The sequence below is a fragment of the Mustela lutreola genome, chromosome 7 (assembly GCF_030435805.1).
Source record: "Mustela lutreola isolate mMusLut2 chromosome 7, mMusLut2.pri, whole genome shotgun sequence".
NCBI classification, from domain to species: Eukaryota; Metazoa; Chordata; class Mammalia; order Carnivora; family Mustelidae; genus Mustela; species Mustela lutreola.
Genome location: NC_081296.1, coordinates 34,736,189 through 34,763,929, shown reverse-complemented (window position 1 = coordinate 34,763,929; position 27,741 = coordinate 34,736,189). Strand labels below are relative to the sequence as shown.

Sequence of the window (27,741 nt, the reverse complement as noted above, 5' to 3'; positions counted from 1 at the left end):
TCAGGTCATGATCCTGGAGTCCTGGGATCCAACTCTGCATCAGGCTCCCTGCTCAGAAGGGAGCCTGCTTCTCCCTCTCCCACCCCCCCCTGCTTGTGTTCCCTCTCTCACTGTCTCTCTGTCAAATAAATAAACTATTTAAAGGAAGGAAGGGAGGGAGGGAGGGAAGGAGGGAGGAAGGAGCTTTCCCAACTATCCTGTATAAAATAGTATTATACATTCACCTACATCTTCATATCTGGCCATGTCCCCTGCTTCACTGTAGCACTTTGTATACCTGCCATACTATTACATATATAGTTTATTTGTTCCTAATATCTTCCTGCACTAAAATATAAGCTTTATCAGGAAAAGGGCATAGATTTTACTGCTGATCCCTAGTGCACTGAGTAGTCCTTGTCACAAAGTAGGTCCTCCATAAATATTTGTTGAATAAATGCATGGATTGTGAATAACGAGTCCCATTGTGATAAGCAGAATGATGCCTCTCCTGAACACTACCCAGAAAAAACAAGTGCACATGGGACATGTTCCAGGATAGACCAGCTGTTAGGCCAAAGATGAAGTCTCAGGAGATTTAAAAAGATAGATACCATTCAAAGTATCTTCTCCAACTCTAACAGGATGAAGTTAAAAATTAATTATAGAAGTAAAACTAAAAACTTCACAAATTTGTGGAAATTAAACAACACTCTTAAACAACAGATGGATTGAGGGAAAAAATCACAAGGGAAATTTGAAAATTCTTAACAATGAATGAAAATGAAAACAATATAATATATCAAAACTTAGAAGACACAATAAAAGCACTGCTGAGGGAGGAAGTGTATAACTATAAACATTTACATTAAAAAAGAAATATTTCAAATCCACAACCTAACTATACAGAGGCAGCTCTGTGGCTCAGTCAGTTAAGTGTCTGCCTTCAGCTCAGGTCATGATCTCAGGATCCTGGGATCAAGCCCCGAATCAGGCTCCCTGCTGAGCAGGAAGTCTGCCTCTCCCTCTCCCTCTGCCCCACCCTTCCCTCCCACTCATGCTCACTCAGTCCCTCTCCCTCTCCCTCTCAAATAAATCAAATCTTTAAAAAAAAAAAAAAACTAACTGTACAACTTAAGGAACTAGAAAAAGAAGAGCAAACTAAACTCAAAGCAGAAGGAAGGAGATAATAAAGATTATAGCAGAGATCAATGAAATAGAGAACAAAATAACAAAAAGAGAATCAATCAAACCAAACTTTGAGTTCTTTGAAAGGAGCAAGAGAATTAACAAAACCTTCAACTAGATGAACAAAAAAAAGAGAGAGAGAAGAATCAAATTATTAAGCTCAAATGAAGAAGGAGTGCTAAAACTGGAACAACACAGAGATTAGTATGGCTCCTGCACAAGGATGACACTCAAATTCTTGAAGTGTTCCATATTTCCTATAGTTATAATATACTTGACATTTACTAAGAGAGTAGATTTTAGGCATTCTACTATATAACTATGTGAAGTAATGGATGTGTTAACTTGATTGTGAGAATCATTTCACAATGTATCCATATATCAAATCATCATGTTGTATACTTTAAATAAGTTATAATTTTGTTTGTCAATTATACCTCAGTAAAGGTGAGGGAAGAAAAGAATGTGGGAACATTACTATCAATTCTACAGAAATAAAAAGGATTATGAGAGAGAGCTATTAACAATGTATGCCAACAAATTGGATAACCTAGATGAAATGGATAAATTTCTAGAAACAAAATACCTACCAAGGCTAAGTCAGAAAGAAATAGAAAATCTGAATAGAACTAGTAAGGAGATTGAATCAGTAATCAAAAATGTTCAAAGGAAAGCCCTAGACTTGATAGCTTCAGTTGTGAATTCTACCAAATATTTGAAGAACTAACACCAATCTTTCTCAAGCCTTTCCCAAAAACTGAAGGGAAGGGAACACTTTGACTCATTCTATGAAGCCAGCATTACCCTGAAACCAAAGCTAGACAAAGGTGCAACACAGAGAGAAAATTACACACTGATAACCCTTATGAACATTGATGTAAAAATGTTCAACAAAACTACCAAGCCAAATCTAGCAGGCGTGGTAAAAGGATTATGTACATCATGACCAAGTGGGATTTATTCCTGCAATGCAAAGACGGTTCAGTAAATGAACATCAGTCATTGTAATTAGACCACGTTAACAGAATGATGGAAACAAAAATGCGTGATCATCTCAATTGATACAGAAAAAGCATTGGACAAATTCAACACCCTTTCATTATAAAACACTTGGGGTGCCTGGATGACTCAGTTGTTTAAGCATGTGACTCTTGCTTTCAGCTCAGGTCATGATCTCAGGATTGTTAAAGTCAAGTCCCACATCAGGCTCCTTGCTCAGAGTGGAGTCTGCATGAGAAATTTGCTATATCCCTATCCCTCGCCCTTTGTCTCTCCCCTGATCATACATGTGCACACGTTCACTCTCTCCCTCACTAATAAATAAAATCTTTTTATTTTTAATTTTTTTTTTTAAATTTTTTATTTTTTATAAACATATATTTTTTATATACATATATTTTTATCCCCAGGTCTGTGAATCACCAGGTTTACACACTTCACAGCACTCACCAAATCACATACCCTCCCCAATGTCCATAATCCCACCCCCTTCTCCCCAACCCCCTCCCCCCGGCAACCCTCAGTTTGTTTTGTGAGATTAAGAGTCATTTATGGTTTGTCTCCCTCCCAATCCCATCTTGTTTCATTTATTCTTCTACCCACTTAAGCCTCCATGTTGCATCACCACTTCCTCATATCAGGGAGATCATATGATAGTTGTCTTTCTCTGCTTGACTTATTTCGCTAAGCATGATACACTCTAGTTCCATCCACGTTGTTGCAAATGGCAAGATTTCATTTCTTTTGATGGCTGCATAGTATTCCATTGTGTATATATACCACATCTTCTTGATCCATTCATCTGTTGATGGACATCTAGGTTCTTTCCATAGTTTGGCTATTGTGGACATTGCTGCTATAAACATTCGGGTGCATGTGTCCCTTTGGATCACTACATTTGTATCTTTAGGGTAAATACCCAATAGTGCAATTGCTGGGTCATAGGGCAGTTCTATTTTCAACATTTTGAGGAACCTCCATGCTGTTTTTTAAAACCCTCAAAAAAACTAGGAACAGAAAGAAAGTACCTCCACATAATAAAAACCATATATGCAAATCCCACAGGGAACATCATAATCATGGTGAAAGACTAGATTTTCCTTTAAGATCAGGAACAAGGCAAGGATGCCCACTTCTGCCATTTCAACTCGACATAGTACTGGGATTTCTGTCCCAGTTTTTGCCATTAGGCAAAAAAAAAAAAAGTAAAAGGCATCCAAATCAGAAGTGTAGTGTTATTAGAATGATCTCTGTTTGCAAATAATATGCTCTTAGATGTAGAAAACCCTTAAGATTTCACACCAAAAAAAAAAAAAAAGAAAGAAAGGAAAAACCTGTTAAAAATAGTAAATGAATTTGGTAAGGTAGCAGAATACAAAGTCTAGTAACAAAAAGCGATTGCATTTTTATACATTAACAATGACAAAGAAAAAGTATTTTTCTCATGAAAAATTTTTAAATTTATGCATTAAAAGATGGTATCAACACAGTATAAAGGCAACCTGGAGAATGGGATAAAATATTTGCAAATTATATATCTGACAAGGAATTAATATACGGAAACCATGGAAAACTCCTAAAACTCCACAACAACAAAAACACTTTAAAAAATGGGCAAGGGCTCCTGGGTGGTGTGAGGTCATCATCCCAGAGTGCCAAGATTGAGTCCCGCATCGGGCTCCCAACTCAGCAGGGAGTCTGCTTCTCCCTCTGACCCTCTCCCTTCTCATCCTGTCTCTCACTCTCTCTCTTTCTCTCAAATAAATAAATAACACCTTTTTTTAAAAATGAGCAAAAAAACTTAAATAGGCATTTCTCCAAAGAAGATATACAAATGCCCCAATGAGCACATGAAAAGAAGTTTAACATTACTGATAATAAAATACAAATCAAAACTGTAGTGAGATACCTCATCATACCCATTAGGATGGCTACTATCAAAAAAAAAAAAAAAAAAGGGGGCACCTGGGTGGCTCAGTGGGTTAAAGCCTCTGCCTTCAGCTCAGGTCATGATCTCAGGGTCTTGGGATCGAGCCCCACATCGGGCTCTCTGCTCAGCAGGGAATCTGCTTCCTCCTCTCTCTCTGCCTGCCTCTCTGCCTACTTGTGATCTCTGTCTGTCAAATAAATAAATAAAATCTTTAAAAAAAAAAAAAGACAATAGCAAGTGTTAGTGAGGATGCAGAGAAATTTGAACCCTTGTGCATTATTGCTGTGAGTGTAAATGATATAGCTGCTGTGGAAAATTTGGCAGTTCCTCAGAAAATTAAAAATAGAATTACCATGTGATCAAGCAATTCCACTTCTGGGCATGTATCTGAAAGAATTGGGAAAAGAGGATTTTAAAAACCTATTTGTATGCCTGTGTTCACAGAAGCATTTTTTGCAATAGCTAAAACACGAAAGCAATCCAGGTGTTCATCAGTGGATGAATGGATACACAAAAAGTGGTGTATACATTCAATGGAATATTACTTAGCCTTAAAAAGTAGGGAAATTCTGGCACATTCAATAATATAGATGAACCTCGGGGACATTATGCTAAGTGAAATAAACCAGTCACAAAGAAACTAAATATTCTGCGATGATTTCACTTATATGAAGTACTTAGAGTAGTCAAAGTCATAGAGACAGGAAGTAGAATGTGGTTGTAGGGGGAAGTGGAGGTGGGGAATTATTGTTTACTAGGTATAGATGAAAGAGTTATGGGGATGGTTGGTAGTGAAGGTTAAACATCATAATGAATGTATTTAATATCAATGAACTATACACCTAAAATAAGATGGTAAATTTTATGTTATATGTATCTTAACATTAAAAAAGGGGGAGGGGGAGAATAATGCCCTGCCAGAGATATCTATATCCTAATCCTCCAAAACTGTAAATGTGTTATTTCACATAACCAAAGAGATTTGCAGAAATTAAGTTAAGATCTTGGGATGGGAAGAGTATCCTGGTTTATCCATGTGGGCCCAATGTCGTTACAAAGGCCCTTGTAAGTGAAAGAGGGAACTGGAAAAGTGTTAGAGAGACTTGAAGGTGCTTTGCTGCTTACACTTTGAAGATGGAGGAAGGGGCCACAAGCCAAGGAATCCGTTTGCACTCTAGAAGTTGTGAAAGGCAAGGAAGCTAATTCTCCCGTGGAGCCTCTGGAGGGAACACTGCTCTAATAACACCTAATTTTTAGCCCAGTGAGATTTATTTTGGATTCTGACCTCCCAAACTGTACGAGAATAAATTTGTAGTGTTTTGAGCTACAAGCTTGTGATAATGTGTTCCATCAGCAGTAGGAACTAATACGCATGCCTGCGCCTCGTGTAACCTCCCTGGGACAGGAACCAGATCTTCTTTGGCTGCACATGTTACAGTTGGTCACTGTTCTGGGGGCACAGGCACTTTGGCTTTTCAAACTGAGAGTATCTGACAGATCATCATGCCCCTTGTGCTTATCACAAATCCTGATGAATGATATCACTGGATGTAGATCAGCTTTCCCAGAATATCCCTGTACTTAAAAGCCCACACTGGACTACCTCTAAAAAAATAATTCACTTTTGAACAGTGAAGTTTACATCCATCAGTAGGAGAGACAGTGACTTAATCCCATCCATTCCCAACACTATCCAGATGACTGAGTGGAATCTCAAGGTTCAGGGACTAAAATGGGAAGTTCTCACAAGATCCCTCAGAATTCCAGAACTGAAGAAATGAACAAAGCCAAAATCCAAGAAGATAGTAGAACCATCTAGAAGATCACAGTTGGTGTTACCAAGCCAGAAAAATGGGTACCAGGCAGAAGAGAGTAAACAAGCCAGGAACAAACAACCCCTTTACGGGGTTGTAGTATCCCAGCCTGTTGTACTTGCTTTGGGGGGCCAACTAAATGTGAAGCTTTTTATCTTGATAAAGTCCCAAAAGTTTATTTTCACTCTTGTTTCCCTTGTCTTTGGAGATGTGTCTTGAAAGAAGTTGCTGTGGCCGACAACAAAGAGGTTACTGCCTATGTTCTCCTCTAGGATTTTGATGGATTCCTGCCTCACATTGAGGTCTTTCATCATTTTGAGTTTATCTTTGTGTATGGTGTAAGAGAATGGTCGAGTTTCATTCTTCTGTATATAGCTGTCCAATTTTCTAAGTACCATTTATTGAGGAAACTACCTTTTTTCTATTGAGTATTTTTTCCTGCTTGTCTAAGATTAGTTGACCATAGAGTTGAGGGTCCATATCTGGCCTGTCTATTCTGTTCCATTGATCTATGTATTTGGTTTTGTGCCAGTACCATGCTGTCTTGGTGATCACAGCTTTGCAATAAAGCTTGAAATCAAGCAACGTGATGCCCCCCAGCTTTGGTTTTCTTTTTCAACATTTCCTTAGTGATTCTGGGTCTTTTCTCATTCCATACAAATTTTAGAACTTTTGGGACTTCATCAATATAAAAAGCTTCTGCACAGCAAAGGAAACAGTCAACCAAAAAAAGAGGTAACCCACTGAATGGAAGAATTGATTTGTAAATGACACTACAGATAAAAGACTGGACAAAGAACTTCTCAAACCCAACACCCCAAAAACAAATAATCAAGTCAAAATATGGATAGAAGACATGAACAGACATTTCTCTAAAGAAGACATATAAATGGCTAACAGACATGTGGAAAAATGTTCAACATCATTAGCCGTCAGGAAATTTAAAATCAAAACCACATTGAGATTCCACCTTACACCAGTTAGAATAGCAAAAATTGACAAGGCAAGAAATAACAACTGTTGGCAAGGGTGTAGAGAAAGGGGAACCATCTTACACAGTTGGTGGGAATGCAAGCTGGTACAGCCACTCTGGAAAACAGTATGGAGGTTCCTCAGGATGCTAAGAATAGAGCTACCCTATGTCCCAGCAATTGCATTACTGGATATTTACCCCAAAGATACAGATGTAGTGAAAAGAAGGGTCACATGCACCCCATTGTTCACAGAAGCAGTGTCCACAATAGCCAAATGTGGAAGGAGCCGAGATGTCCTTAACAGATGAATGAATCAAGAAGATATGGTACATATATACAATGGACTGTTACTCAGCCTTCAGAAAGGATGAATACCCACTATTTTCATCAACCTGGATGGGACGGGAGGGAATTATGCTAAGTGAAATAAGTCAAGCAGAGAAAGACAGTTATCATATGGTTTCACTTATATGTGGAACATAAGGAATAGCATGGAGGATATTAGAAAAAGAAAGGGAAGAATGAAGAGGGGGAAATCAGCAGGAAGATGAACCATAAGAGACTATGGACAACAAGAAACAAACTGAGGATTTCAGAGGGGAGAAGGGTAGGGAGATGGGTTAGCCTGGTGATAGGTATTAAGGAGGGCACGTATTACATGGAGCACTGGGTATTATACACAAACAGTGAATCATGGAACACTACATTAAAAACTAATGATGCACTGTATGGTGACTAACATAACATAATAAACTTTAAAAATAAAGTAAAATTCATCAAATAAAAAAGAAATACCAAAGGTGAATGGATGGCATTTGATTCATGCCCACACAAATCACTGCGCTTTTTTTTTTTTTTTACATCTATACTGTCCAATAAGGCAAAGTAGGGTTTTTCATATGCTGTGCAGGAATATTGATGGTCCAGTTATAGTTTTTCCTAATTGAATCTGGCTTTTAATGAACAGAACTTAATATACCACCAAGATCTCTAGTTCTAGAAAATAAACAAAAACACTTTAAAATTCAGTAAAATTAAGATCTCAGAATGTAGTACATAAAGTTTCAGATCTGATTTTTCATTTCCACATATAAGTTATTGAGTGATCATTTAATTCATTTTTCTGAGTCAACATTTTTATTTCACCAGGAGAATATTGCAAAAATCCCGGGTTGTGTTGTTTATAGTTTGTGATTAATGTTTTCCCAAATAATAGGATGGAATGGAGAGAGGAAGAATAAGTAATCTGATGACCTTCACTTTTTAAAAATTTTTATATATTCTTTTGAAGAAGTAATAGCAGTGAATTCATGTCATTTAAATGTTTGGCAAGATTAAGTATGACAAATTGCTTTAAAATGATAAAGTTATATTTCTGAGTACCTGTATTTGTATATGCTAATAATCAGTTTTTAAAAAACACAGGCGATAAGGGTAAGGTCAGCATTCTGAATCACAGAGCAAAAACCCTGTTGTCACCAATACTGATGTTACTCATGCCTAAATTTCCAAAAGCCTAGTGGAAACTAGGTAAAAATGCCTTCTGACTTGCCTTTGGTTCTAAAAGGCAGTCAGTGTTAAGCAAACACAGATCCCTTTTGGGAGCCTATATAATAAAGTCAGACACATCAATCTCTACTCATGTCTCTAGTCAGGATCTGACCCCAAGCTCTTAGGGTATAATGGAAGAAAGGAAAGAGGGGCGGGCCGACTGACATTAGCTAACAGAGTTTGTGTAGCTTACAGATGTTCCTGTAAGCAAATAAATATCATTTCTTGACTTTGTGTTCATATCCTGTCCCATAAAACAAAACGTATCTCTCCGTGATGATACAAGATTACATTATAGTCTCCCTATACTTTAATGGCTTTCAGTTAACCCCAAGATTTGACTTAAGAAAAGGGATGGAAAGAAAAGTCACCTCCTGGTTATCCTGGATGTTTTGGTCCTCAGATTTGCCTTTGCCACCGATAAGTGTGTATGATCTAGAGTGTCTCAACTAATCTTCGTGGGTACAGTGAAGGGGAGCAATACAATACCTTCCCTACCACCTGTGAAAAACCGATGAGGTAAATGATGTGAATGTACTTAGTAGATCCTGTTATATGACAATGAGATGACAATGCCTCCTGAGAGACCTACTTTCTTGAAAAGAGAATGAGGTAACCCTCATATAATATATATATATATATATATATATATATATATATATATATGTATATATATATATAATGTATATATCATAATATATATCATAATATATAATGTCATCTCACTTAGTATTAGAAATAGTCCACATTCAAGAAATAAATGTTTCCCATGGTTATGAATAAAACTCTACTTTGATGAAACTAGTAGCAAATTAGAAAACTAGACAAGAGACCAGAAACTTGCCAGCCAGCACTTCGGAATTTTTATTAGTACCATCTCCCAGAGTGTTTCTGGGCAAGTTAATGAGATTAGCATAGATCTTTAATGCCCCTCTCACATTCCAGATTCCATCTGAAAGGAACAACAACAAAACAACCTTGGAGGGTGGGCACGGTGGGGGACCTGTATCCATGTTACAAATAGGGAAGAGTATCTGTCATAAAGGAAGACGCTGAACAGGGACTTGTAACTTCTCTTCCTGGGGGGGGGAAGAAACGTATGTCCATGAAAGGGAAGACCGGCCCATGTGGAAAGGCACGGAGAGACCTGAGGATCTGTGTAGAATATGCGCTGTAGCAGCTGCAAACCTTACATCTTCTCAGATTCAAGCCCAGGGGAGAAAAAATAAGGGCTTCTTTCCAAGCATCTCAGCAAAGGCATCTCCATTGCTTCCTTGAGCTCTAACTGTGACAGGTGCCATCCCTGAGCCATACTGGACTGCCAGAGAAATGAAGTGTGCCTTTTAGTACCTTGGGCCCTGGAGTCAGAGTGAAGCGGAAGGAGGCCCCCTGGAGCACATAGGTTATAAGAGAGAGTGGGGGGCTCATTCCTCAGAGAGAAATCTGGGTGCAGTGTCTAGGGGGAAAAAGTGTGGACAAATGCTTGGCCACCACATTTACTAAAACCACAGGCTCTTGATCACTAGCTGCTTTGTGTAGACCCAAGTTCAGGAGTGAGATGGATTTAGTAAACCCTTGCTGGCTCTCCTGTTGACTTGAGGAACTCACTTGCCACAGCCTTTGCTTCTTGTTCACCCATAGCCCTGCCTGCCACAGCTACTAAGCTGGCTTCATGTTGATTTGTGTAAGGCTAATCCAGCACTTGCTTGTTCTTGGGAGTTCAGCCCCTACAGCCCGTCCTGCCAGTATTCCTCCATGATGGAACTCTGCTTTTAAAAGCAGGTGAAGTGTCTCCCTACCACAGGATACCAACATGCTACTGAGTTTTTGAGGCCTCACACTTTCCTGGTAGCTGCCTCCCCTGAGAAGATTGTGTATCCAGAAAGGAGACTATGCTATTTCGGAGTTCCAGTGGCTCTCCTGGACTCTGTCCAGTTTGCCCAGACCTAGAAGCTAAAACAAAGCAAGCCCACCTAGGTTACAAAGCACAGGGGGGTTCTCCCCAAGGAGAACGGGGCTAGCCGCCCACCCTCCTGGGCAGGGAAAAGCTGCAGGCTGTGTCTATTCCCTGAGGTTTCTAGTTACCTTACTCCATGACTCAGATGGTTTGCTTTTAACGTTCTGCTTGTCTTATTCCATTTGGCCTATAAAAATGCTCACATCCTTAGGTAGATTTCTTCTAAAGAGTTGAATGTTTCTTTGTCAGGTCATACAGCATATTTGACGATAATCGCCAGGATCCCACGGGACTGACCGCTGCTCTTCAGGCTACGGACCTGGCCGGAGTTCTGCACACGCTCTACTGTGTCCTCTTCCACGGCACCATCTCGGACCCTAGTACTGCCAGCCCCAAGGAGAGTTACGCTCAGAATACAGTCCAAGTGGCCATTCAGAGTTTACAGTTCTTCAACAGTTTTGCAGCTCTTGATCTGCCTGCTTTCCAGGTACCAAGCATTGGTCAGTGTTGATGTTAACTAACCAAGAACTCAGATTTTATTGTAGGTAATGGTGTGAGGTTCTTCTGCATTTGGGACAGAACGAATAAACCACAGTAAAGGAAATCACAATACATACTATTTATGAAGCTACTGTCTTCTGCGAACCATGTTAGGTGCTCTACATATGTGTTCTCATTTATTCTCATGATGGTCCTGCAAAATATTATACCCATTCTACAGAGGAAAATGCTGACAGTTAAATAATTTGCCCAAGGTTACATGTGGCTTTGCCAGGACTGGTACCTGTGGTTTTCTGACCCCCAAATCTGTGCCACTCTGCTCCTAACAAATCTTGTCTTGATTTCTTTATGGAAAGGCATTATTATCCCATCAACTTTTAAATATTAAGGAAAGTCATGGTTTCTTACATAAACAGAACCAAAATTGTTTTGATTGATAGGACTTTCTGTGGATGATTTAACTGACTTGTGTCCAGTATAAAGTGCATGTGTAGTTATATGTGCACACCTCTATAAATTCAGTTTTTATAGCTGAAGAAAGAAAAATTGCTTTATGCTGTAACACCAGACTGTCAGCTGAGAAATAGATTTTTTTTCATGTAGGAAATTTAATTTTCAAAAACACTGAACCTTTGGAACAGAGCAAGCCCCAAGGAGTAGACTTCTCTTTCGGTTTATTAACTGTCAAGCGATTTCATTAAAAAAGGAACAAACTTGGCAGATGATGAACCCATAATTTAGATGAATTGCTTTGCTCAAAGGGAAAAAGGTTATAGAGATACAAACGTATGAAAATGGTGGACTTTGGCCGTTCCCAATTAGAAGAAACATTTGTTTTGTAGCCAGTGACAAATGTGGAATTCTTGTCTTCCTGTCATTCCATTCACAACAGGAAATTAGTAAGTTGTATCACTGGATTCGATATCTTTCCACTTTGAAGAGTTAGTTTATCCATCCCAAGAACAGAAATCTCTTTAGGGTTAATGCATTTCAGTTTCCAAAGGGCTTGAACTGGTCTGAGGTAATAACTACTTAATCTATATAAAGTTCTGAGAGTTTATAGGCACACCTCACGTTGTCTACTCCAGAAAATGCCAGTGGTTCATGCCATCTGGGTTTTGTGAAGAACCAAACCCATTTGTTCAGTGTCGAAACAGCTTGGAAATCAGGAGATACTAAATTTTTGTCCTGAGAACACGGAGACTAGCAGTCACCCATCAGCTAGTCCAAGTAAAGTGATTTCCTTTGTCACCAGGGATCATGAAAACAAAATATCTGAAAACTGTCTCTTAGCTTCTAGTGGCAGAGGTCTTCTGACCAGGATTCGAACTGCTGCAGGGTGCTCCACGTGATAAGCAAAAGCACCTGTGTTAAGTCAGCCGTTCCATCAGTCACTCTTGAGTGTCAGGGAGCCCAGATCCATGCACCCCCACACCATTCCTGTGAGCTTGCAACCTGTTCAGTCTCACTCAAAAGGAACACCACTGAACCCCAACCCGCCCTGCTCCCCTAGTGGCCCTTAAGTGCAATGACAAATAATATTAGAAAAATCAGAAGCTTATTTTTGGAGCCCTTCATGGCAAATGAACATAAAAACCAAGACTTCTCTCTACCTCCTCACCATGTCTAGCCTGAAGTGTATTCCCTACTTGAGCTCCTTTTGTCCGAAACAGCAGGGAAAATGCCAGGGTGACTCAAGAGTGTTCAACCCATTCTTAGACTCAAATGCCCTGTTTCCCAAGTGGAATGCCCTTTCTTGGCTGGTTCCTGACAGTTCTCTGGTACATTTATGTCTTTTTCTCTGTCCTTCATGGAGTTCCAAAGTTCTCTTAACTTTATTTTCTATTTTCTTCTTCTTCTTCTTCTTCTTCTTCTTCTTCTTCTTCTTCTTCTTCTTCTTCTTTCTTCTTCTTCTCCTTCTCCTTCTCCTTCTCCTTCTCCTTCTTCTTCTTCTTATCTCTGTTCTAACTCCTGTTTTATCTTATCTTAGTCAGTTTGGCCATAATTATTTCTCATTCTCTCCCCAGACATTATTCCCACGTACCCTTTTCCTCTTGACTAGTGCATGGGCCAGGAAAGCCTACATGAACCTTCCTCTTGGCTGTCATCCTTTCGAAATTCAAGGTCCAGCTCATTTTTTCTTACTCCTCATCAGCACATGCGGGCCCCCAAATGCCCAGAATTTCTAGCATCAGGGCCTCTAATACATCTACCAATGATTACCTTATTGTTCCAGTTACTTTTATACATTTAAAATAAAAAACCTTAATAGGCAATAACCACTTTATTATGATCATAGTTTCTATGGGCAGAATTCAGATAGGGGTGACTTGTCACTGCTCCATGATGTAAGGCTTCGGCCGAGACCCTCAGACGACAAGTGGGGGAATGGAGGGACAGGTTGACACAGAGAGCTGGGAGCTAAAATTATCCAGAGGCTCCTTCACTCTTCTTTTTGATGCCTGGGATGACTTAAAGACTGGGTTCACCAAGGACTGTTGCTAAAGACTCTACACGGCTTTTCTGTGCGACTTGGGCTTAAAATATCATGGTGTCTGGGTGCTGAGTGAGTGTCCTGAGAGGAAGCTTCCAGAAAACAAATGTTCCAAAAGAAACAGAAACTGCATGGCCTTTTATGGCCTAGCCTTACAAGTCGTATAGCTACCTATCAACCATACTCTCTGTTCAATCGGTCATAAGCCCTCCAGATTCAATAGGAGAAGGCATAAGCCCCACCTCTCAGGGGGAGGACTGTCAAGGATTTATAGGCATTTTTTGGGACCACTGCACTCTGTTTGGCAAGCTAAAGTAAAACATCCACCAGATATCACTGATGTAGATGGACATCTGATCAAGCATGTAACACTCAGGTAAATACAGTATAAAATAACAGTGTATGCATCACAAAGCAATGGGCAAGTGTGGGAGAAAAGTGCTATTGTGATAAATATGATCAGAGAAACTCAGGTTCTAGTTCATCAAGACAACTTACTTGTCACAAGTGAGATCTTAGGAACTACATTTATAAAAGACAGGAAAAGAGATTTTAGGTACACATAGGTCTGACCTCAGGAAAATATGGGAGACAATTTATGAATTGCCTGAGAGGACCACAATCGAAATGAGATAAATTGTCTGACCTGCCAAAGAGTTGAATTAGATGGTGTGAGATGTGTTGACCATTTGAGGCCCAGGGCATCACAAGAATACGGAGCTGCAATGGGCATCCTTATCAACCTTTGGATCTGGAGTCACTGATGTGACTTTGGGCCATTACACTACCAAGTTTTATGACCCTAGACAAATCGTTTGAACTCAGTTACTCATCTGTATAATAAACAGAAAACACCTACCTCACAAGTATGAGGGCTAAATGAGATTAGGTAGAAGCACCGTGCTAGCTAGCACATAGTAGGCCCTCAAGGAATGTGGAAGAAGAATTTGCCCAAATTGCCTTTGCAGACATTGGTTCAGAAGGTTGACTTTTGAGTGCAGCATTCCCAGTGCCCCTCCACACTTCTGCCCAGCCATAAGCCCATGTGCTCGTTTCATGTGAGAACCCATCATGTAGTCGCAGCATAAGGTTATCCATTCAAACATTTTCTTAGCTTATTCCATTTCATTGTATACGAATAAGGCTGTCAAAATATTTTCCCCCTTCAGCAAAGAGTCTGATTTCACTGTGAATTCATAGGCACAGATGGCCTTGAGATCCTGGATATTGTATATTGCATACACTTTGACAGATTTTACAATCGAAGGTGGTCTCAAGAAACAAATCAATGTACTGACTTGGCAATTAATTCTGGCTAAAAAGGAAATATAGTTTCCTTGAAAAATTGGTTTAATTTTTATATTCAAACTTACATGCCCCTTGACCTGCTCTTATCAGTGAAGGTTAAACAGAGGGTACTGGGTCACAGCATGCTGGACACAACTAATTAAATAAGGGCTGAGCTGAGAAGGTGTCATTACTTGATTTAAAGGAACAAAGCTCTCGTGAAGCCTCTTTGGGGCTTGAAAAACATTTTGTCTCAGGGCAATGAAACTGAGACAGAAGGCACTCTTAAAATTTAGTGGTCATTTTATTTCAGCAATACTCACTAACAGAACTGTGTTTCACCACCGTTCGGCAAAGTGAATTCATTACAACTTCCAAACTGCAACGTATCTGACCTGGTTCAAGCCCAGCAAGACCTCAAATCAAGAGATGAGTTTAAAACACGGCCTTTTCCCACAGGCCAGCAGTGGTGCTTCATTCCAGTGTCGGCTGCGAGTGTATTCTGTGGGCTTTGCCTCTCCCCTTTGCCCTCCTGTCGCTCTGTCTGTTTGACATGTTTATTAAATAGAAGCTTCAGGCTGCACAGACAGAGTCAGGCTCTCCTCCCGCGTTGCCCACCAACAACAGCCCTCTGCCTGTCTGGAGAAAGGATCCCAGAAGCCTTACAGTTGAGGGGGCTCCGTGGTTTGTTTTTATTGGGGGGAAGTGGGTTGTTGGTTTTTTTACATTCTTTTGGGAACGCTGGGTTTCTAGAGCCTTTTATTTGAATAATAAGCAGTCATTATTCGTATTGCTTCCCTATTTGAACATCAGTAAATATTTGGAATTGTGTTTTTATACCTGTGTTGAAGAAAATGTTTTCTCCTTCAGATTAAAAAAAAAAGTGTTAGAAGTTAGCTAAATGATAGATTCGCAGAAGAATTTTGGTATTTTGTATTTTTCCAAATTTTCTACAGTGAGAGTATTTGTACCATGAGAAAAAAATTCCATACTGCAGATGGAATAAATAACCATGGTTTAGGCGGATAGAATCTTGATCCACATAGTAAAGCGTATTTCTCCATGTCTCTTCTCAGGTTAAACATTCAATTTATTGTGGTCATTTATTAGAGCGGGAATCCCTGAACTGAACTCTGAAACATAGTGCTCTAGAAATTTCCTATGCTTTTCCAGCACCATAGCAGAAAGTGCACAGAGTCCAGTCTTGCTCTGTGATTTGCAGCCCCTCTCCCCTAGCTGAGGAGTTCTAACCGCTTCTTGTCTTTGTCAGTCTATTGTAGGGGCAGAGGGCTTGTCCCTGGCTTTCCGGCACATCGCCAGCTCCTTGCTGGGCCACTGCAGCCAAGTCTCTTGTGAAAGCCTCCTTCATGAGGTCATCGTCTGTGTGGGCTACTTCACTGTCAACCACCCAGATAACCAGGTAAGAGGCCCTGGACACTTCTTAGACTGCCCCCCCAACACTGAGAGTGTGAGGTATTGGAGTGAGAAAAGGCAGGCTGGCCTGCTGGAACCCATCTGTCCTGTGTGAGGCCCTTCACCCAGGGTCCAGGGACAGGTCTCTGACTTATTCTATCCAAAGAGATGTGGTCAGCACTAGATTAGCACCAAGGCCTCCTCTTAGAGCTGTAAAAATAAAAGATTTGTAATACAACCTTCACTCCACAGAAGCATCAAACCCTTACCACACAGGTTCTGATGTTCTATCCATGTCTTTGTTTTGTTTTGAGGAGGTCAGTCGCACCTTTCCGCTTGGATCACTTTGCAGATAGCATTAGAGTCAGGGGCTTTCTGAAGCCGCTTTTGGTGCTTGGCTTTTGCCTAGGTGCTTAGAGGCTACTAGGTGGTGTTGGAGGGGGCCCTGAGAAAACAGGATTTGGGCTTCTCTCCCTTGAGTCACCCAGAGTAGTTTTGCTTTTAACTGTTGGGATAATGTAGTTTTCAGGCAAGGGTTCATTAGTAAATAGGGTTCTGCTGCTTTAAGAAGTTGGGAAGACTATGTTACTGATTTTGGGTGATTCACAGACCTGGGGATAAAAATATATGTTTATAAAAAATATATGTTTATAAAAAATAAAAAATTAAAAAAAAATAATAAAATAAAAAATAAAAAAATAAAAAAAATAAAAAATAAAATAAAAAAGTAGTATATGTTACTGATTTTGTAAAAATAATAATAATGATGATGATGATGATGATGAGCACTTTATTTCTCTTTATTTTTAGAACCAGAGTAATGGCATAACTAATGTATCAAATAGTAGTTCCTGACAGCATCATTTATCTAAAGCCTACTGCAACCTTAACAGTATGGATTATAGCTGAGAAAAAAAGCCTCTGGACAACTCTTAACTCTCACTCCAAACTTAATAAGTTTTATCTTAGGCAGATCTCTAACAAGCATGCTCATTAGGTCTTTTTAGCCTACAGCAAACTAGACTAGGGCAGGAGAAGGACAGGCGCTGGTTACACTGATAGAGCCGATTACAAGGTAAGAAGGTGTAGACTATGAGCTGAAACTGTCTACCTAATAAGGAGAAAGAGCAAAAGAAAAAATAAGGCAGGGTCCAAAACTCGGAAATTGCAGTCATCTGGGTTCAAAGGTACCCTGAACCCTGTACTTTATTTCCAAGAAGATTCTTTATCTCCTCAGAGCTAACTCTGAATGAGCATGGAAGCAAAATGTATGTTCCCTGCATTTCTTTTTAGGAGTGAGGAACATACAGTTCATTCTAGAAAGATCTTCATGATTAAAATATAGAAAATGTGGACCCTCACCGGAACAAGTGTCGTACATAGAAAATCCCTGTTTTCAGACACAGCTCTTTCTCACCACCACCCCACACCCATCCCTGGAGCATTCTGGCAGTGCCCAGCAGGTTCATGAGTCTCTTACAAGCTGCTCAGGGAAGGAAAGCTGAGGGAAATCTGTGTGATTTTCTTTTCTTCACATGTATTCATTCATTCAGCCTACTAAATTGTATTTTATTTTCCTTTAGAAGTTTGTTTTTATTTTTCTCATTACAAACGTGTTCCTTACTCACCATGAAAAAGACAGGCAAGCATAGAGAAGGCGGGATCGCTGTTATTCCTGACCTTACCATCGGAGATAGCCACTGTTACCATTTTGGCAAGTTCCCTTGCAGTCCTTTTTCTATGAATATTTTTTCCAGTTTTATTGACATATAGATGACATATAACACTGTATTCATTTTAGTGTGCAAACTGGTAATTTAATATATGCATATCATACAAAATTACTACCCTAGTAAGTTTAGTTAACATCCATTACTTCACAGAGTTACAGACTTTTTTCTTGTGGCGGGAACTTTTAATATCTCCTATCTTAGCAACTTTCAGATGTAGGATACAGTACTAGTCACCATGTTATACATTACAATCCCCAGAACTTCTCTATCCTATAACTGGAAGTCTGTGCCTCCTGACCACGTTTCACAAACCACCACCCCTGTATGAATATTTTACTTAGCCGAGATCATACTGTGCAAACCCTTATGTCCTGGTTTATACATGTGACATTATAGGTCTTCCTTTCCTTGCACTGGGGTTATGTCCCAATAAACCCATCATACGTTGAAAATACCTTAAGTGGAAAGTACACTTCATACACCTCACCTAGCTTCAGCATGCTCAGAACACTAACAGTTGGGTAAAATCATCTCCCACAAAGCCTATTTTATAGTAATGTGTTGAATATCTCATCTAGCTCATTGAATACTGTAGTGAAAGTGAAAAACAGAAGCGCGTCTGAGTACAGAATGGTTGTTCAGTCTGTCAATTGTTTGCCGTCATGATCACGTGGATGACGAGGCCGAGGAGGGGGGCTGCTGGCTGGGAGCTGCCAACACTGCACATCTCCAGAAAGTGTCCTATCACTAGCCTGGGGAAAGATCAAAATTCAAAGTACAGTTTCTACGGAATGTGTATGCTTTCATAAAGTTGAAAAATCAAAAGTTGAATCATCATAAGTCAGGTGGCATTTGTATATCAAAATCATACTTTGTGGGTATTTTTTTTATTGACATATAGCTGACGCACACTGTTGTATCATTTTATTGGCTGCATGCTTTATGTTGTATAGACAGACCGTGGTTTACCAAACGATTTCCTGTTTTAAACTTAAGTTGTTCAACATATATGGCAATGCTATCTACCGCGCTTGTGAAGAGGTGAGGATTTTGCTGTGTTACAGTTTCTCAGCAAGAGTTCAGCTCCTTCAGCACTCCCACATTTGGGGATGGTTTGAAACTTTTTGTCGAAGCCAACTCTTTTGTGATGAATTTACTGAACTCAGAGTTGTGTGGGAGTTAAAAGAGTTTTGCCGCTGCTGCTAGATTACAGACTGATCCTTTTCTGTAGATCAGGCATACCTCCTAAGTTTCGTAGGCTCACCAGAATGAACAGGAAATGAGGTCGAGGGAACTGGCATTTGGAGATGGCATGGCAGCAGTGCCTGGGACCAGGGGACAGAGCAGAGACTGGGCACACTGGGACACGAGGAAGCAGGCAGAGAGAGTACCAGGCGGCACAGGCAGGAGACAGGTGCTCTGTGGCTCATCAGCTGAGGAGGAAGATGCAACAGGGATGTGGAGACAACTGTCGAGAGGTGAGCTCATTATGAAGAAGAAATGAGAAAAGGGAAAAAAGCCAGATCCCCATTTTGACGCCTGCCTCCCAGAAAGACAACACTAAACTGGACATCACTTCTGACTAGAAACAAGATCAGAGAAGTCACTGCAGCCTCAGGCAGTTGATGAAATGACAAGAAGAAAGACTATGATAAAAAGTAGAGAAATCAGAAATTGAAAGAAATTATAATAATTGTCAAACACTGAGACACTGTACATTACGGAGGTGCTGTTTCTAAGCATAACCCCTGATATTTGTAGAATTCTTGGTACTGTTCTTCCCATCTGTTGTCTTTTGGACCTCATTAGCTCTTCAGTGAGGCTCTACAGGGTATATTTCTGCCTCTCAAACAAGTGAGGAACCAGGGTCTGAAGAGGTGAAGCAAGTCCCGGACATGACATGAAGAATCACTAGAAGACCAGGACTAGAACCCAGGTCTTACAGAGTAACTTGCACTCGACTCAGTGTACTTTTCATTTCGTGTTGCTTAAGAAAATCCCATGTATCACAGACCCCATCTACTGGGGATCTCTAATGTGTATCCTGGGCAGGGGTTGGGGTACAGAAAATAATGCCCACTTACCAAGACAGTACACTGAGAAGCTGTTGTTCCACAACTCTGAAGACCGATTGGAAAGCTGCTGGGACATACCTGTGTGTTTTGTTCAGGAAACTTGTAAAAATCCTGGCAAGTTATAAATGAGTGCATTTTATGAGCATAAAATCGACTGCAGTCTAGCAAATAGAAGGCCTGGGTTCTAACCTACCTCTCTGCCACAAGCTGTGTGATCATTTTTGGTTTGTTGTTGGTTTTTTTTTTTTTTTTTTAAGATTTTGTTTATTTATTTGACACAGAGAGAGAGAATACAAGCAGGGGAAGTGGGAGAAGGAGAAACAGACTCCCTACTGAGCAGGGAGCCTGATGAGGGGCTCAATCCCAGGACCCTGGAATCATGACCTGAGCCAAAGGCAGATGCTTAACTGACTGAGCCACCCAGATGCCCCTTGTGTGATCTTAAATTAATCATATTCCCTCTTGAGATTTGAGCATTTTTGACAATACAGGGAGGTATACTGGTTCTGGAAATGTTGATGGTTGATGGTTGATGATGGTGTTGATGGTTGCATGATGTTGTGAATATACTTCATGCCACTGAATTGCAGTCTTAAAGATGGTTAAAATGGTAAGTTTTATGTTATATATATTATATCACAATAAAAAAAACTTTGTTTAAAGAAGTGGATTGTTCTAGATGACCTCCCTTATGAGTTCCATGAGCCTGTGATATTTTAAAAGCTGAGATTAGAACCACAGACAGAGAAGCCTTCTGATCTCATGGGAACTCCAAGCCATTTTGTGGTTTTTCAGACGCTCCTTGCTCTGCTCCAGATTCTGTCAGCACCAGATGGCTTATTTAGTGGCCTCCATGACAGCTCATCCTTAAAAGCTGAAAATACCCTGGAGCCCCCTGGCCCCCAATTAGTAGAGGAGCTCCACTGACAGACACTGATGAGCTGGGACTTACAGGTGAGATGTCTGGGCCTTGCTCTGTGGAGCCATCTCTGGCCACAGTTCTAGCTGCATCAGAGGCTTGTGCTCACCGGCTCTCAGCCACGCTCCGTGCCATCCCACTGCATTGGGGGAAAGAGCCTCAGGCTTACTAAGATGATAACTGCTCCTATCCCAGTAGAATCGGGGAGTTTTCTGCAATTAAAAAGCTAATTGATTATTTCATTCTAAAAACCTGTTTTATTGAATTCCCTTCCTAATCTCCCCAAAACCCAGTAATTTGCTGAGTGTTTGCTGAGGGGATGTGGTAAATAGAGCTTTCAGCTCTCTTCCCAGCTCTGGTCAAGATTCATGGAGTCTTCACCTGGAAGCGCTCTGGAGTCTCCAGTCCAGCTGCCTCAGATTGCAGGTGGAGTAGCTGAGGCTTGGAGGAAGGGAAGGAATTGCGAGCAGGACCTGGGATGCCCCTGCCCCACCACTGGCAGTGCAGTCAGTGCCCTTTCCACCTCTCTTCTGTTCTTGGGAAGCGAATGTATTTAACCTGATGCCACGTTCTCTAAATCAGAGGAATTTCAGAGGAGAAATTATGATGCTCAATTCATTTAATGCTTCTATATCATTAGTCAGAAGTCATGTTAATTTGCAGGCCTGTATGTCCGCAGTGGGTCCTTTATTTCCTCCTGGGGAAACAGCTTGTGTCTTTATAAGACAGGAGATTTTGAACAGCCAAAGGCTGTTTTATTAGGCAACTGCTTTGCATAAAGGATTGGCACTATTTTTTTGCCACCATTTAGTCTATTAACTGGAAGTACTGAGCCCCCCTGATACCAAAGATGACTTCAGGAGAGAAACCTGAATAATAAAATATAATACCCCATTCTTGATGAAACCAATCATCTGTTTCCTATCGGGCTGCAGTATCTAATTAAAATGTTGTTTTTATAATCAAAAACTTCCTTGTATATTATGGTAATTTTGTGACTCTTTTGAAATCCCTTCCCATTTAATTATTATAATGAACATAATTAGTAGTGCTGTCAGCCCTTCACTTTATTTACATTTTATATTGAATAATTAAATGCAGTCTGATAATTAAATTAACTCGAATGACAGATTGTTTGACTGCCTGCATATTACTGTATTGGGAATAAGCACCTTTGCATATTCCTTTTAGTTAGTGACTTTTTCATTTGGAAAGACCCCATAGATCCCAGCTCCCAGAGCCGGAGTCTCTTGTGGCAGGTGAGAGGAGGGATTCCTGTGGCCCCCTGCCCCCACCCAGCTTCTCCAGAGGGAAGCCCTTGCAGATCCCTGCACTGTACCAGAAGCTCCAGCACTTCTGGGGAGATCAGAACAGGTGAGGAAGTTGAACAGTGAAGCCTTTGAAACCAGATTCTGCCTGAGCTGGGTGACATGCATATCCCAGGTCTTCTGTAATTTGATGACTTAGTAAGAAAACCTAAACATTGATTGATTAAACATACCTGAACTGTATCTATTGTGCTCACCTTGGACATTTCCCTGCAAACAAAAACTGGTCACTTTCTTCGTTGTACAGCATCTGCAGGTGAGGGAAGCAGAGTGACATTTTCAGAGTGGCAGTTTTCCAGAGCCCCATTTCAGCTTTTAGAACTTACAGAAGGGGCCTAATTTTTCAAACATTCTTAGGTCTTTGTCTTTCTCAAAGCGGATGGTCGCAGGTCACACCCATTTGGGAAACTCCCCTGGCCCCACGCAGGTCCATGAATGAAGTCCAGTGTGGTGGGCTCAGGGCAGAAACGCCAGTGTTTGAAGCCTTCCTGTCCTCCCAGTGTTGGCAGCTCGTTCTTTAGCTGTCACACAGGCATTCAACCTTCCGTATCTTTCTTTGTGTGACAAAGACAGTTCCTCACATAAAATGGAACTGTATGTCTAAGAAAAGCTTAACAATTTTAACAATATAACCATTTTGAAGTTACACTCTGTTATAGTACCAAAGAAAAATGTGGGATTTTTTTCCCTCCAAAAAAAGAACAATAACTTTCCTAACTATACATTAACTTCTGCCCATCCAAACATGTAACACTTCTAGTGAGTGACCTGGTTAGTATTAGAATGGCAAAATTTGCCAGTTGCCAGTTTGGGTTGATTATATTGAAAGTTACCAATTTCAAAGAAGCTAAATAAAAGGCACCTCTTACTCCCCTCATCTCTTCGGATGGGTTTTCCAACACAAGGGTAGTTTGGAACACCACATGCTCACCCCATGTAAAGCCCCTGAGAGCTTGTAGGGAATGCCTGGCTGCCTCCCCAGGGGATCAGCTGGAGCTGATGGCAGCCCCCACCGAGCTTCAGATGGACCCTTGCACCACTCAGCACCAACCCTGGCCATGGATGCTTGTACTGTGTAACTAAGAAAGGAATGTTTTTCGCTCTTTGTGTGGGATTGCTTCCTGATTCGTAACACTTGTAATTCACACAGATCCTCCTTTGTGTGGTCCAGTGGCAGTTGGTAGGGTGGTACCTGAATGGATTCATATTGTGAATCAGTCTGCCCTGAGGTTTTGAACTCATCTCCAGTGGTTCCTAAAGTCAGATGTCATAGAGGATAAGAGCACGGATGCTTAAGTCAGCTGCCTTGGAAACCTCTATTCTGCTTTATGCTAGCAGGATGACTCTGGGCAAGTTACTGGCCGCTGAGCCTCAGTTTTCTCATCCGGAAAATGGAGGTGTCACCACTACTTCCCAGCTTGTGCAAATTGGGTGAGACAGCCTAATAGGGCCTGACCCACAGTGAATGCTCATGGACGGAGCAGTTGATACCCCCTTAGCCTGTTAACACCATCTCACAGCACTAAATAATACACCTGCTTTAGCAATGGGCTAAATTCATAATTTTGACATAGTGATCTAGGAAAAAAAAAAAACAAGCAGGATCCTATGGATAAGCTGTCTTTCCTTTACCAGTTTCCTCAGTTTCTTGTTTTTGAGAAACTCAGATCCAGAACATTCCAGGAAAATAATTATCCTGAAGTCTAACATTAAAGCTTTGAAGTTGAAAGCTAGCCATAGCTTCATCTCAGTGGGACCATAAAAAGCTGGGAACCCACTAAGCCCCTTCAGCAGGCTGTGAGACCAGGAATGTGAGTAGTGTCATTCTGAAGGCTAGTGTCTTGTGTAATTAAACTGCAAAGGGACACGAAGCTAATCACTCCCTTCCGAGTTCCATCCCAAGATGAGGCAGAGCTGTAGAAGACGCATAAGGGAAGCCAAGAAATAAACTGTCGGCACCCTCTTCCCAAAGTACCTGAACCCAGACCCTCTGAGCAGGGTGAATACAGTTAGGACAGCTGCGCACGCAAATCCCAGTCATCCTTTGCTCCCTGGAAAATCCTCTATTGGGTCATCAAATACGTATAAGAAAATGATATCAAAAGGAACGTCTGATCAGAGTTTAACTCCTGACTGATGGTAGATCTAATTTTTCTGGGCCTGCCTCGGTCTTCAGTCACTGAGGACCTTTTTCATAAATCACCGAGACAGATTATAAAGAATTAAAGTATAACCGGGCGCCTGGGTGGCTCAGTGGGTTAAGAATTAAAGTATCATCACAAAGAAAACCCCTCCACTGAGATAGGAAATTCTATCAATTCTATCACGGAAAGCCCATCGCCATGGATCAAATGCTGGTGCAGCAGTGAGGGCGGCCCAGTCCTTTCACGGCTGCTCAGCCAAGCCGCCCTGGGCACGTCTCTGCTCTTCTCTGGGCTTCACTTTCCTGCTGTCAGAAGAGCCCTTCCTACTCTGATAGAAGATGGGTATATAATTCTGAGACAAAGTGCGAATACATGGCCAGACCAACATAAGTAGATAAATTTAATCATTTTCATTTCTAAGGATAGCATTCACAAATATTCCACTCTAGCCACAGCTGGTCTTGTCACTGTTCCACCAACACACCTTAAGCCTTTGTCCTTGCTGCTTTCTACCTCGAATACTTTTCCCTCAGAAATCAGCATGGTTTGGAGAGGCTTCCAGATTTTTTTCTCAGATGTCTTATTATCTTATCTGACTTTCCGTGACCACTGTATCTAAAACAGTAGATAAGCCCCATGGTTACTGTTTCCCCCTTTACCTTACTCTATTTTCCTTTCTACACTTCCTGCCATATATTTCCTTTGTCTGTCTCCGCATTCCCACTCCCATCCCCACCCCATCCCACTAGAATAGAGGTACCTTGAGAGCAGAGTCTGACCCCAGTGCCACAGCAGTGCCTGGCACTTAGCAGTTACCTAATAAGCATGCGTTTAATGAATGATTGGGTGTTGCAAGAATACAGCTTTCCTTGGGCATAATACTGCAGAAAAGGTTAAAATGGTCCCAGGTTTGGAACCATACAATACTTCTGTTTTACTGACCACACTTCCTGACCTGATATAGAGCTAAAAATTTAAGAGCCATTTCCTCGGCATTATGGGTTATTTGTCTTCTAATCTATTCTAAAAGAAACCCCGTAGTTTCGTTTTTGCTGGAACCAGTGTTCTGAGATCCAAAGGAAGCTACTGTGTTTGAAGATTTTGCAAATACTGTACTTGAGAAAACAGTGATATGTGAGAGAGAGCTTTGGGGGCAGATTTAGGATCAAATCCTAGCCACTCTCCTTTCACTTGGATGATAAACGTGGGCCAGCTATCCTGAGTGTCACTTTCTGCAACTATAGCATAGAGACAAACCCCAGCTCCTAGGATTGTTGTGAAGAGTAAATTGTCATCCTTATTACTCCGGTCTCAGATTTAACTCTCAGCTATGGCAGTGGATGCCTGTGGAGTCTTTACTCACTTAGTTGGCAAATCTACTCTGACTTATGATTGGGTTTAAAAAAAGAAGACGTTTTTTGACGGGTATGTCCCACTCTAAGAAATCACACTGCAGGAAAATCTATACTCAAAGGCTCCCAAACCACCACATCATTCATTCATTTTTTTAACACATTTCCTAAGGGCAACTTTAAATATTTTTCTTCAATCTCTTCACATGCAGGTCCTTTGGGAACGTGTCCCCTTAGTGGGGCATCAGATGCCGCACACCACGAGAGAACCTGGTGTATGAGAGGCCCTGTCGTGGCAGCGGCATGTGCTCTGGCCTCTGCTTTAAGGCCTCAGTAGTATGTTTTTCTAGCTTGATAAGAGGAACATGGACTCTGGAGCCTGGCGACCTAATAATTTCTTGTCCCAGCTCCACCATCCTGCACAAGCCTGCTTCCTCATCTATAAAATAGGGATGGCACCAAGAATACTTCATGGCATTGTTGTGCAAAGTAAATTAGACCATGCATAATGGTGATGAGCACTTTTCCTGGGCCAGAATGATGTTGATGGTGATGTTATTGAAACGGTCACTGTCTGCCTCCAGATTCCCTGCTCGTAGTGGGAGAAGCTATGGAGTATGCACTTGCTATTAGCATAGATGGGCCATCTCTGCTGTCTGAGTATGTGTTCCCACCTAGGGAGAAGCTAGAGAAAGCTCTATGCGTCCCCTGCCTCCAAGGTCCCTCTGTGGACCTGAAAGATGCAAAAGCACCAGAGGATCCTCTTGTAGATGTCTCTGGGCCCAGTGCATTCAGTACACTGCTCTGGTGTAGCCGCCGAAGGGGGTTGGGAGGGCCAGTCTGGCTCTGGCCAGCTGCCAGCCACCCCCTCCCCCAAGGGGCATGCCTTGTTCAGCTGGACATACCTGACAGGTGATAAACATATGCATGACTGGAGGACACTGAAGGAGAGTCTCTGCTCAGCACTTTGGGCTGGAGAAGTAAGAGGAAGGGAGACCTCACACCCAAATAATTCTCTTTTGTACGGGCAACTGCTAAACTGAAAACACACCACAGAGATAACTCAGAGGTGCATTGAGATTGTGTTAGGAAAAGAAACTGGAAAATGGCTCGCATGAATCAATGTGAACATTTAATGGGTCTTAATTGGAACCTTATCCTACTGTACTTAGAGCAGCGAGATGAAAGCAAAAGAAATCTGAGAGACCATTTATTTCACTCAAGAAAGCAGTAAACTGAAACTACAAAAAGATTTGACTACTATTATATTTTTATGATTAAATAAAATTGTCATAGACTAGTGCTAGTGAGCCCATAAATGCTCCATGGAATGCATCCGTGCTCTCTGACTGCTGTTAGGATGTGACCAGAAAATCTATCAGCCTACGCTCTCCATTTGTTAGCCCTGCTGTTCTCACACCACCCAAGATTTGACCCAAGTTCTCCTCACAGGAATGATCCGAAGTCCCCTTGGAATGTCTTTTTTAAGACATTATTAAAAGCGTCATCTGTCCACCTCCTTCACACACGTCCTGTAATGTCTGTAATGGATGTGTCTGTGTCCATGTGTAATTATAAGTTCTCTTTTTTTAAAGAAGCTGCTTTAGAAATCAGAACAGCTACTAGTTGAGAATTTGTGGGCAGCATATTTTGCATAATAACTATTTTATTCATGCTTAAGAAAAAAGAGTAAGTTTTTTTTTTGTTTTGTTTTTTTTTTACCATATTTAAGTGTAATATCTGCACAGGTATAGGCAGCATAAGGAGGTCCGATGTGTGAATCCTCATAGCACAGGATTTTAATATTTCTGCAAGTTTACAGGTCTTCAAAGACCATTTAGCCCAGCTCCCCTCATTGCCAAAGAGGAGGAAGACCTGCTCAAAGTCACCAACCTCGAGCCTCCTGACAAACTATCTAAGGCTTTCTGTGACCAGCCTTCCCCCTCTCCTCCTCCCCCCATCCTGTGGTAGATGGAACACAGATAATGCAAATAAACAGAAAATCCAAAATAAAGTAGTCCCTCAAATGTATGATGATGAGTCTGTATTATTTCCAAGGTCTGTGCTCTTTAGACAAGGTTCTTTCTGAAACATAAATTGAAA

The 27,741-nt window shown here is 41.0% G+C and overlaps 1 protein-coding gene and 1 pseudogene across 4 annotated transcripts in view; both read left to right on the top strand.

Annotated features, from left to right (window-relative positions):
• SCAPER (S-phase cyclin A associated protein in the ER) overlaps positions 1 to 27,741 on the top strand; it is a 521,195-nt gene that overhangs the window by 474,450 nt on the left and 19,004 nt on the right. For all 4 annotated transcript variants that reach the window (XM_059180289.1, XM_059180288.1, XM_059180286.1 and 1 more), the window contains 2 exons: positions 10,642 to 10,879; positions 15,945 to 16,094. In XM_059180289.1, the coding sequence (XP_059036272.1) occupies positions 10,642 to 10,879; positions 15,945 to 16,094 (388 nt within the window). The remainder of the gene's footprint in view (positions 1 to 10,641; positions 10,880 to 15,944; positions 16,095 to 27,741) is intronic.
• On the top strand, positions 1,326 to 1,425 carry LOC131837433 (U6 spliceosomal RNA; annotated as a pseudogene).